The 12,807-nt window shown below is 39.4% G+C and overlaps 1 protein-coding gene across 3 annotated transcripts in view; it reads right to left on the bottom strand.

Moving 5' to 3' along the window:
- Nucleotides 1–1,543: 1,543 nt before the first annotated feature.
- The window catches only part of PPARA (peroxisome proliferator activated receptor alpha), a 33,020-nt gene continuing 21,756 nt past the window's right edge, over nt 1,544–12,807 (bottom strand). For all 3 annotated transcript variants that reach the window (XM_063153946.1, XM_063153945.1, XM_063153948.1), the window contains 3 exons: nt 12,166–12,368; nt 8,925–9,372; nt 1,544–8,748 (listed from right to left, as the gene is read on the bottom strand). In XM_063153946.1, coding sequence (XP_063010016.1) covers nt 8,501–8,748; nt 8,925–9,372; nt 12,166–12,368 — 899 coding nt within the window. In that variant the 3' untranslated portion in view covers nt 1,544–8,500. The remainder of the gene's footprint in view (nt 8,749–8,924; nt 9,373–12,165; nt 12,369–12,807) is intronic.

Genomic DNA, 12,807 nt, shown 5'->3' with positions numbered 1-12,807 from the left:
TCAGCTTCCTTTTTGCAGTTACAAAAGACTACACTTTCAGGGAAAGTGATACTAAACTTATGTAAGATGGGTGGTGTTATATTTCAGTTTCACGTTAGGAACACTGTTTAAAAGCTGTGGTGTATCTGTATCTGTTCTGTATAAACACCAGAGCATGTCCTCTGCTAAACCCACAACTGAAGAGAGCACTTTCCCACCTTGGAATTGAAGTGTTATAATCAAGCTCCCAAAGCAACATGGTTACGTGAGACCACAGGATATGTTTACACCAGCAAACCTTGAAATATGTTTTTTCCTGGATTTCCCATTGTTCATGACAGATTGTACTCCTAAAAGCAGGTTTTGAAAGCCTGCCTAGTGAAGTTCCAATGTCAGTGAGCTTGGGATCTCATCTCTCTGACCTGTTTTCCCTCCTGCTCAGCTTCCTCTGTGCCCTTTTAAGGCACAAGCAGTTATCTCATTTATTCACAACCATTATATTTGCATTTACAATATGACTAAGGAGTCATTTAAAGCCCTCAGAAATTTCCATGCCTTTAAGAACTTGTTATGTTGAACTGAAGGGTGAAAGGACTCAGGGTTAAAAGGGAGCAGAACCGCAGAGCAAAATTATATAATATTTAATTTGGCTCAGTGCAGCTCAGTTATTTATTGTGCAGCAGGGAAAACCAAATCAGAGATGCCTCTCCTTCACAGCTACCTGGCAGTGAAGACCTGGTAGGTGCAGAAAAGCCAGCAGGTACCACAGAGGGACAGCAGATATGTTCTGGCATCTCTGGTTTATGCTTTAGGGAAAGGAGACTGCCCTACATTCCACATGGTATTTCCTGGAATGACAATGGATTATGATCTGTGCCCAGCTGTTAGAACTTAGTTATCCCACATTCTTGTATTCCCACTGAACATGAGCATTATGGTCTCAGTATCATCATATTTTGGTATATATGTGATTTCACAGCCTGAATGATACCATGGCCAGCCTTTTCTGCTCTTCATGGATGCACAGCCTTTACAGGTTGTTTTCATTGGGGTCTTCAAGTACTTTCTGCTGCTCAGCATCAGGTCTTCCATGCTCCTGAGCACAGCTATGAAGAAACCGGAGTCTTTTTCCTCTGCTGTAATTTTCACTTCAGCACTCTGTTACCAGCTGAAAATATCCCCAGATTCTGGAAGGAAAACAACTACCTGTGACATACTTGCCTGATTTAATTGAAGATGTGGTCATTGAATTAGTCAGTGCTGCATTTCACACAGAAGTGCTCTTGTTGAATTCCATGGATGTCTCAAACCAGCCATACAACCCATGAGAATATGAAAGATCACAGCTGGATGATGGATGAACACCAAACTTATGAAACATATATAAATAAATGTATATGCAACGTCTCTGGGTCTGTTACACAACCACTCCTGCTTCAAAAGGCATCTAACAGAACACAGGGAAGCATCAGTACATGAAGATGCTTCAAATAGGCTGCCTTCTGAATGTCTCATTGCAGTGAGTTCCTTTCCTGGAGATAAAAGATCATCACATGTCATTAAATTCACTTTTAAAAATATTTTATTTTTTTAAAACCATTAAGGCAAAACCGTGTTTCAAATTAAGTTGGTTTACATTCAGTCTGAAAGGATTAAAGCACATAGGTTCCTACAGTCTCTATACAAACACTGTGAATTCAATCTCTTGTTTTTAAAGAAGGCAGAAAAAATCAGAATGTAAAAAAAGAAAAAAAAAAGTTTAGTTCAAGTTTTTTCATCCTAGATCAGTAGGCTGGTAACGTTTGAGAATGCATCATCGTGTGTAGCTAGATGTGACTTTAACATTCACAAGTGCAAGATATGTTGTCCTTCCTAAAAATCCCTGTGAGACCAGGGCATCCATTCATCCTTGGAAGTGTCATTTGCATTGTTCTAACAGAGAGAAACTTGGGAACTTGGCTTGAATTAGTGGTTTTTACTGGGAAACAAGCATTCCATGAGAATTAGGTTTGACTACTCCTTGCAAGAAATGTGCTCCTTCTACGTTCTGTATTTACTGAAGTCCAATGTCCCCAAAACAGCTGACTGGAAACAATAACTATTTTGTTTTCTCTTTAATATTGATATCTTGATTTAATGAAACACTTGTTGGCTCTATTGATTAGGGCTTCTTTTGTGTCCTAAGAGACACAGATAACAGACCATTTAAAAGGCAAGGAAGAGTTTCAACATCCCGAGGCACTTAACCTGTGGTGCTGCATTCCTAGAGAAAATTCTGAGCAACTGTTTTAGGAGCTGTGGAACAGCAGGAGCTGCTCAGGAGGCAGGTCCCCTGAGAATCTGCTAAGCCAGACTTTGCCAAACCACTCTGAGGTTTCTGGAGCACACTGATAGCACTGAAGCATTGGTTAGGTTCATTACTACTAAAGCAGTAACTGAACCATGCAGGTTTCTGCTCTGCCCAAGGGCCAGGGCACTGTGATTCCATGGAGAGAGCTGCTGTGTGTGTGGGGATGAGCCATGGGAGCCCTGCAGGTGAGCAGGGGTGGCTCAGGTGAGTCACCTGCAGGAGGGTGGTGACCTGCTCCCAGCTCTGCAGCACGTCCCACACAGGCTGCTGGGTGACACTGCACTCCTACACACACAGGACTGCTGTGTCTCTGAGATTGCAGTGGCTCAGGACTTCCCCATCCTGCCAATCTTTTTTCTTTCTAGTAGAAAGAATGCCATGAAACTCCTGGCATTGAACACAAGGCTGGTGTCTTTACCACAACAGGGATCACCTGCATACCCAACGTGAGAAAATACACCAAAATATTACTGCTACTTCAAGTACCTCATGCTTGATCTTGCAGTCCTTATTTAAGGTCCAGCCTGTAATCAGATCAGTCTCTTGTGCACGCTGCCTATCCCCTGGCAGAAGCAGCTCATCTGCAATTGAGGTCCTTGCAACAGGAATTCTGTTTCGAAACATCCGCAGCAATGGAATCTGGCGAGATTGACGCAATAAAGGAGCTCAAGAAAAAAACACAGCCCAGCTTCAGAAACAGAAAAAGATTTAAAAAAACCTGTGAGCACAATAGGAAAAAGAAAGGAGGAAACAGCCTTCCTTAGGGTGGGCTCAGTTACACAGTGGGTTTGTGTCACATGAGGTGACAGCGTAAAGGAAGTGGCTGCAGGTCAGCACAGGGAAGTCCAGCAGAGCTTTTGCAAACATGACACAAACACCTCAGGGGACAACATACCTGTGTGGTGACACTGATGAAGTGAAAATGCCAAGTTGCAGCAATTTGAGGAAATAAAGTGTTACATGTTACAAATAAAAAGCAAGTAAGTACAAATGATTGCTAGAACATTTATAATAGATTGTGCTTGTGGTACCTACTGTGTTTGGTGATTCACACAGCAAAATTTAAGGTAGATACCTTTGAAATGTACCTTATTTCCTATATCAGATTTCCTTAGAAGGATGCTGTAGGCACAGACTGTCACACCTGCATGTACCAGACACAGAATCCCTATAAGCAGACTCTGAATTCTATTTCAAATCCCTCCTACAGGGAAGCCAATAATGCCATCTCAACGTTTTGTTTTGTGCTGCCAAATCATGTTTGAAATACATCTATAAAAGCAGCAGGTTGCCCTCAGGGCAGATGGCAGGGAATAATCCTGAGTACACGTTGTTATTCCCAGTGAGCCACAAGTCAGCTCCACAGAAAACACCAGCATCGGTGCACAAACCAAATGCAGCTTCTTTTTAGCTCTTTTCAAAGGAAAATGAGCTACCATGCTGCAAAACAAAGATGAACTCAGTTCTACACAAGATTTTTCCTATTGGTGAACTTGAGTCAAAAACTCAATTTTGGGATTGCAGCTATTCCTCAACTAGACTTGCTTTTATTAAAATTAAATAAAAGGAAGTCTGTGTTCTACGTGAAAATATATTTTAAAGTTTTGTTATAATGGTCAACACCAAACACTAATAACTCTGAAGAATTTGTGATAGTTCTTCACACATGATACAGCAATAAAGACCAGACAGGAATAAATAACAAATTGTCTTTGACATCAGCCCCTTCATTCTTAGCCCATAAAAGGAAATACTTCCTCACTGTACAAAGGGTTCACACGATAAAGTATGTAACAAATATTTAAATTAAATAATTTACACATTTTTCTTTAAGCACCTCTGTAATTAATTTAGTGAAAGTTTGCATTTATATTCTTGTATTTTAAAAATTGAAACATGAAGAAATGGTATTACATTAAATTAAAAAAATCCCACAACACATAACAATATCAATAATCTTAGATCAAACCCACATATTATTTAAATCTCCAGTAAAAGAAGGAAAATAAAGCTGATTAAACCTAAATACAAAAATTATATGCAACTGATTATCAGGAAAGCACTTGGGACAGAAGCAAGCACAGATACCACGCTCCACCTTACATTCCAACACTTCCTAAAGGACGAGGGGTTTCTGAGAGGGACCATTATTTGCAGACCTTATGCTTAAGCAGTACCATGACAGCTGCAAATGCATTTGTCAAATGCAGTTGCAGATTTTCAGTGAAGTCCCAGGGAGCTTTTAGGAGAGACTGAAACTGTTCCTCTGCAGCCACAGCAGGATATCCCCCAGCTGCTCTGCCTCAGATGGGGCCCAACTTTGTCCAGGCTTTCCGTCAGCAATGAGGAAATTCAAACTCAGTCGTATGTGACCCAGCTCTCGTGATGAATAAATCTCCACAGGTTTCAGCAGTTTGAATAAACAAACAAATGTTTGGATGCTTATTATAAGCTCTTTGATGTGCAGCCCTGTGCCAGCTCTCTCATGAGAACAGGCTTAGTGCAACTGCTGGTATTTCCGAGATCTGCACGGGGCAGGAATAACGCAAAACTCTGCTGGCTGGCAGCACTTCAGCTCTGCAGCAGCTGCTGGAACCAGAGCACAAAGGCACATGGAAATGGCAGCTAACACAAAATGTGCTTTCTTTAAATGCAATGCAAGGTGTCGTTGCTGTAAATGGAAACTTTCCTATCAGGTGACAGTTTGTGTTTAAAGCAAAAGTGGGATCGGAAATTTTGAAAGGTACAAAGTAACTAATTTTTTTAAACAGCAGCTTTAAAGGAAATATTTAAGGAGGAGAGAAGAATGAACCTCAGATTTTCCCTAATACTTGGCACAAAACCTTCCTTTTCTTCCCCCCTTCACCTTTGACAAAAAGTACCTAGGGCACCAGAATAAATAAATAAATAAATAAATATTTTCCCTCCAAACAATGCTCAAAAGTGAGTAATCTGTAGGTTTGCTGAAAACTTAAGCCATACCATTGTTTCCCAGGGTATTTCTCTATCCATCTGCTGTCTCTTGCCTTGAGCTGTTTGTGGGGTCTGGTTGCTAACCAGAGTTCTTCCATGCTATGACAGTAAAATGAGTTATGTTGGCAAGAATCAGATCCAAACTGTACCTGATGAGCCAGCAAATCTTTAATCCATTTTAATCCTAAAATCTGATCAATTTGCTTTCCTCCATAGATGGGGTATTTAAAATATTAGTTTATCTGCACATAGAGGAGCTGCTGAAATAATTGGTCAGAAATACATCTGAGACTAGTTTGCATTCCAAATTTTAAAAAAAGTGGACATAAACTGAGTAACTTTAAAATCTCCTTGGCCAAAACCTGCTGTAGTCATCTCCTGAAGGAGCAAATGTAATTCCTTAAAAGCACAATGTAGAAATGAGAAATTCTTTTGCCCATTAATTCTTGGGAAGGGAATTGTGTGCCCTGTGCCACTCTTTGAAGTGACTGTGGGAATGTGCACGGGACAGCAGTGTGGGCAGTGGAATCCATCCAGAATTTTAGGCTGTGTTAACATCTTGTACATATTTCTGTAATTCAGAGATGTGTTCTCTTTTTTTCTTTTTTTTTTCTTTTTTTTTTTTTTTCATTCAGGGTCTGAAATTTAATTTAAAACAGAAATCAAACCTTTAATGTCCAAGGAAGTAGTCAAAAATTTCTTGCTGGTTATCAAATAACAAAAAAATTATTCACTTTTCTCATACTAATAACAGGACTTTGTTACAAGCAGCTGCTAAAACTGCTAAATATTATATTTTTCACTGAGTTACTCTATTTGCCATTCTGTATAGCTTTGCTGAGAATTTAAGTATTTATTATTAATTTTCCATGTTTTAAAGTGTCACTAAAGTGTTTTAGCCACTTTTGAGAGCAAGAGCTGGAAAAACAGTTATGCACACTGACTGTGTCTGATTTTTCCTGAGAACCTACAGTACACTTAGACTATGGGATACAACTTTGAAATTTGCCCTTTGCAAAAAATCTGACCTTTGGGGGGAAAATATTTCAAGCAATCCTTTTTTTTAGAGGATAAACTAACAGTTGGCTCCTACAGTTTCAGAACAGCATCCCAGAATGGCTGATATTTTGACAGCTTCTTGCATCAGCAATATCTCAGATCAATTATTTCCATGGCCCAAACCCCCTCAGTGAAACAGGGTTGGCTGGAAGAATAAAGCAGCAGCATTCCTAAAATCCTCTATTTCTGAGGGCACACTGTGTGCTGCTCTGGGACACAAAAGGCAGCCCATTTCTCATCTGAGGGTTCCTGGCAAGACCAACATTCCTCTCTGAGTGTTTGAGTGTTCTTCCTGCTGGCAACAGGGAAGGGGAGGAAGTTTTGTGCACATGCAGTTACTATTTCTATCCTGCCCTAGATGCTCACCCAATTTGAGGCCTGTGCTTCAATATTTTACACTAAATATATCTGTAATTATCTATAACTTCTGCCACAATCATTGCCCAGATAAACCCCAAAAAGTTGCCTTTAAACCTGCAATTTTTCCAGTGTCCAGTTGTGCCTGGACAGAAACAAGCATTGCCACTGAAATAGGAATGACAAGGTGATGTTCTCACTTCATCACTCAATCCTTGCAGTGAAGATTCTGGCGCCTTCAAATGTGCTACAATTAAACAAATACAAAGTGTCCTCCTGTGCCACTGAAAGCTTTACTGTAGTGAAAATGCTGGCATTGCTCCTGAGACCTCGTTGTTGTGAAACAGAAAGTAAAATTATGTGGTAATAATGTGAGGTTACTGTATCAAAGAAATGAAAGAGAAACAGCAGAGTGCCTGGCATGCAGCTCTGGGCACTTCTGGGCAGCTCTCTGAAAAGAGCCCATGAAGGGGCAAAGTCAGGAAGCCATTTCCTTGTGGCTGCTTTTGCAGCAGGAGTACAGCAAAAAAATCAGTTTACTCCTAGGAACACAATAAACTTACTCTCAGCTGTGCTGCCTTCCACCCTATGACACAGTCTGACACCTACAAACACTGCTCTTGGTGTTACCGTCACCTTATCCACAAGGACAAAATCTGGTGAAAACAACTACCAAATACTTCTATCCATGAGGCCAAAGAAGGAATAGAAATATATCCAAGTGGGTAAAAAATGAAGCAGTGCATTCATCAGAAAAGCAAACAGCTCCAAACAATTATACTGCCAAGACACTTAGAGGAAGCCAGTGCCTTTCCTATCCAATCATTCCTTTGGAGTCATTATCACTGCAGCAGAGTGCAGTATCCTTGATGAAAAGTTAAAATTCTTTTTTTTCCTAGGGTAGGATCAGATTTCTCAGTCTCTCCAAAACTCTTGCTAATTCAAAATAGTATTTTTATGTCAAAACTGTATCCTGAGCTATTACAAGTTGTACAAAAATACAGGGTATACAATCTCTTTTTCATCAGTGATATTTTCACATTTCCTTAACAGACTTTTGAAACAAAAAGGTCCCATCAGTTTATCTTGTTTACTCTTCAAGACACACCTGTTGGAGCATCTCTGCTGTCTTTTAGATGACTCTTTGGATTTTGTTTATTTCATAAGAGAACTCTTTTAAACCTGCTCACCCTAAGTATGCCAACATAACAGTAGATGAAGCTGTACATCATTTCATGGAATTAAAGCAACAATGGATGAAAGATCTTTCCAAATTTTTAGAAGTGTATGGACAGTAATATCTAGCCATTTGCTACACCTAGACTGAATGCTTTAAGAAAAAGTGTTAGCTGGTTCTCAGTAGTTACCATTAGGCAAAAGTGCATTGTCTTTCTGATTGTGCAGATACCTGGAAGGAAGGTGCTGAATTTGTTACATTAATACTAAAATGACTAAGCCAAGAGGAAATACAATTTTGTTCATTTCTGTTACTTAACATTCTGATTTATTATACAAATATGTATTCCTTACCAATCTTCAAATTTCCAAATAAAAGAACCATTGTAAGACACTTCATTGAGCACTCTGACCAGTATTTTTCTGCAGCACTTTTTCAAAAGAAGACAAAAGATCCCAAACCAAAAGAAGTGTAACACTCCAGTTCCCCAGTTTTAGATTTTTCCTGCTCTGGGCTGAGTGAACAGCCCATAACTGTACAAGTAGTTTTGCTCCCATCTGTATTTCTCTGTCTTTAAATATTGTGGAAAAAAATACTAAAAGTCCTTAATACATATCCCTGTAGATTTCCTGTAGTAAAGGGTGTAAATGTGCATCAGATTCAGTCTTCTTGATTATCTGAACAAGCTGAGCATGCTCTGTGACCAGCTGTCGGAGGTCAGCCATTTTTTGGAGAAGTTTTGGGAAGAGGAAGGTGTCATCAGGATGGTTGTTTTGCAAGTGAAGTTTCAGTACATGCACAATGCTCTCCTGCATTTTTTCAATGTGTCCTACATTTACAAGACCAGGACGATCTGTTCTCAAAACAAGCAAAAGAATACATGTCATAATTTTATAATGATTCCTCAAAGTGTAGTTAGTGGTAGAACTGAATCTTCCAGAGGACAGAAGCTTTTCCATTAAAATTTTTAATTCACGAGAGGGAAGTATTAAAATTTACTACCTTAGAGAACAAATGGGTCATGCTTACCTCCACAGCAAATAATGGCAGCAACAAAAAGGGAAATATCGCTATCATCCAAATCCAGTGCATTGAATTTCATTGCAAAATCAAATTTTGGCTCCATTATATCACAGAATGGCTTTCTCAGGCTTTTCAGGAACTCCCGGGTTATAAATCCATTCCCATAAGCCACCAGCATCCCGTCCTTGTTCATCACAGAGGCCAACATGGCAAATATGGCTTCATACACCCCATACTTCAGCAGTGTCACCTGATCATTCAGGTCCAGGCTGGAGAAGCCAGGGATGGATTTGGCAAATTCTGTGAGCTCTGTGACAGTCTCCACAGACGTGCACTGGCAGCAGTGGAAGATTCGAACCTCTGCTTCCTTGTTCTGAATCCCATTGGCCACCAGCTTTGCCACCAGGGTCTTCTCTGCCATACATAAGGTATCCATATCATGTATAACAAATGGCTACAGAGAAAAAACCACTAGTTCAGTCACTAAATAATGGTTATTAATCATTCTCTAGCTAAAAAATAAGAATTTTGCTAAACTTTAACTTCCATGCTATTCAGTCCTCAACTATCACTTTGTCATCAAGACAGTGTATGACAAACTGCAATACCTAACAAGTCAGCCCTGCAAGCAGCAATGCAAATAGTCAGATGTAAAGATGTATGGCATATGTTTAATTTAGTTTCATGTAATAGTTACAGTGAAGCTCCAGCACTCCTGTGCTTGGGATGCACAAATCCATCTCAGAGCCAGTCCCAGAGGGTTCACAAAAGACTTGGATTACCTTCTCCAGAAGTCCAGGTTATTCTGCCTACACTCCTATTGATTCCTAAACTAACTACACTTGATGCACATCATGATGCTTTCCTGAAGTCCCCTAGGGGGAAATTACAGGCAGTAATTTCAATACAGGGCAGCATATTTGCTTAAGAATGTAAACCCTGCACTTCTCTTGTGTTTTATTATCAGATTCTCATAGACAATGTCTCAATTGTCCCAACTTTCTAGCTGCAGTTGGTGCTGAATCATCTCCAAACAGAGAATCCTACTAGAATGCAAAGCACAAAATCCCATAATCCCATTTGTTTTGAAAGGTTCGTGCTTTACAAACAGATGAGCCACTCTCTTAAAACATCATTATCAAAAGCAGCATTCAGACTTTCTTATGAACAATCAGAACTCAAAAAGATTTTGATATATATCTGCAGGGCAACAACCAAAATGAAGTGCAATCCACTAAAGAAAAACAACAAACCCCAGTTGCTTCCCAGCCTAGCAAACTCACAGCAACTGACCTTGAACAGAAACTCAGTTCCACACACACCAAGCACCTTCCTTGTGCTGCTTTGCTCAGCTCAGATTAAACAGCATGGGGAACACATGGGTTCTGTCAGGAACTCAGAGGATTCACTTGTTTCCTTCAGAAAACTGTCCAACAGGTCAGGTTCCTATGGTTTTCCATTTTAAAATGTTTATGGCTACTGGACATTCCATCTCACTCCAGCACAGTTACACAGAGCAGAACTTTCCATGGGAAGGTGGATACGAGTGGAAAGTGGCAAAGCAAGAAACACAACACATCTCTAAACCTTTAAAATATGTACGCTATCTTATACACTTAAAAAAAAAATTATCATTTCAAGATGCAGAAAAGAGGCATGGCTAAGGACTTGGGAGCTAAATTAAAAAATGACACCTTGTCATCATGAAAAATGCTCATTCATTCTGAAATTAATTGTAGTGGTGCCAAAAATTAGGATTCGCTGAAATTAGCTGTTAATACACAGTTCTGAAACAGGTGGGTTGCTAACAACAAAAAAACCCACCTTATTTTAACATTTGCTTTTCTGCTGAAAAATCAAAAGAAAAAGAATTTTTTTTTTTCTTAAGAGAGTATGAAATAGTCTAAAACCCCTTTGCTCTTCCCTGCATATGGAAAAAATTGACAGCAGCCTGTTTGCAACATCCTAGGGCTGATTCTTCATTGATTTTTCTGTGCATATTCAGCCAGGCATACACGTGCTGGTTACTTTTGGCTGGTCAGTCCCTTGGCTGTGGGACACATTCAAATACAAGAACCTGGATTAGGTGCTCTAGGATCCATCCCTGCATGTGTGACACAAGCTGTGGCTTATGGTTCTGATACAGGGTAAGAAGCACAAAACTAATTTTCTGCAGAAGCCCACTCACTGAGAAGCTAAAGGTGGTATTTACTGTAGGCTCATGTCAGCCTGTACCCCTAAAATGTTTAAGCCTGTGCCTCATTTTACACACCTCTCAGTGCAATGAAAAAGGCTGGGATAATTCATGTGTCTCTCTGCTAATGCAGAAAGCTGTAGGCTAGACTAGACGAGACTATTATATGCCAAATTCCATAATGCAGAAGACAGCTTGCTTACCATTTTGATAACACTCATCCCCACACTTACATGGTTTTCATTATGGCATATGTAAAGTTTCTTCCCTGCACATTTTTACTGAAACTGAAGTTACTGATAATATAAGATAATTACCTTTTACATAAAAGTAACATAGATCACAGCAGAGCTTTAATAAATATGCATAAAGTGAAACAAGCAAGTCCTTACATTGATTATACTCTCCCATGCGCTACTAAAAAAAAGCAGTTGATCAAATTAGGTAGACCTTGGCTAAATTACCCTGAAAGAAAAATAACTTCTACAGCAAATGTGTCTTCACAACCTTGCTTGCTTCTGCCTTTCAAAGGACCCCTACAGAAAAGACCAGGAAGGCTGGGTGAGGAAATGGCCAGCACTGTGAACAAAAAATTACAAACTCAAGTTTTCTTTCCCCTCCTGCTATAAATATTATTCTGATTAAAGGAAAAGTCATGCAGAGCACCTGTACACGCTACAAGCTAATAGTACTTATCCTGGCATTTGTGACAGAAAAATGCATTTTTTTCACTGTCATAATAGGAAAATAATTTTGAACCTCTTGAACATATCAAGAGGTATTCACATTCAGATATTCATTTTTTATTAAGAACAATAATTTAGGGTTATGAGTTTCATTTACAAGGAAATCACCTGATTTTCCTATAGTTTCTTATTATTCTGATAGTGGTTAAAAGCAACCATATTTACTACAGATATTTCCTTTGAATATTTCATTCTGTATTACCATGATATTTATTTTCTAAAAGATTTGCTAAAGTGTCTAGCAATTTATTACAATCACTTTATACACCTGTCAGTTTTATTTTAAAGTAACAGAAAAAGTACTTACTGGATTGTTATTGGTTTTCCCTGCAAGGATGATCCTAGCTTTAACCTTGTTCATATTGAAGTTTTTCAGGTAGGCATCATGAATTCTTTTGGCAAGTGATTTGAGATCTGCCATTTCTGAATCTTCTACATAATTTTCACCTGTCAGAATTTCTGCTTTGAGCTTGGCCTTCTCAGACCTCGGCATTCGTCCAAAACGTATTGCTGATGGGAAGATATAATTGTAAAACAAGCACAAATTATACAAGAACTTAAGCCTTTTACCATTGCTGATCAGAGCAGTAAGATTTTTCTGTCTAGAAAAACAGGTAGAGGTGAAGAGGTGAAGACATCACTCCCTTCCCAACACAGTCAGTGACTAATATGCTAAACTGAAGGAAATCAGGTGTTTCAGAACACAAAGTGCTATCTGCAGTGGGCTAGAACACATTCCTTTTCCCTTCTGCATTACCTAAATATACTTGTATTTTGTTTTCTCCTTACTGAGTTCTACAACTCCCAGTGTGAAACTCAAAGTCCACCTTGGGAGCTCTTAAAACACTACATAAACTCGTGACAGGAGCTTGGCAGAAAGCACACACATGAGCTGGAGAGCTGCAATGGAGCCTGAATCCCACTGCTGGCTCAGAACCTGCAGGGGCAT

This window comes from Melospiza melodia, chromosome 4, assembly GCF_035770615.1.
Source record: "Melospiza melodia melodia isolate bMelMel2 chromosome 4, bMelMel2.pri, whole genome shotgun sequence".
Lineage (NCBI taxonomy): Eukaryota > Metazoa > Chordata > Aves > Passeriformes > Passerellidae > Melospiza > Melospiza melodia.
The sequence above is the reverse complement of the archived record's forward strand: the minus strand, read 5'-3'. Positions and strand labels throughout refer to the sequence as shown.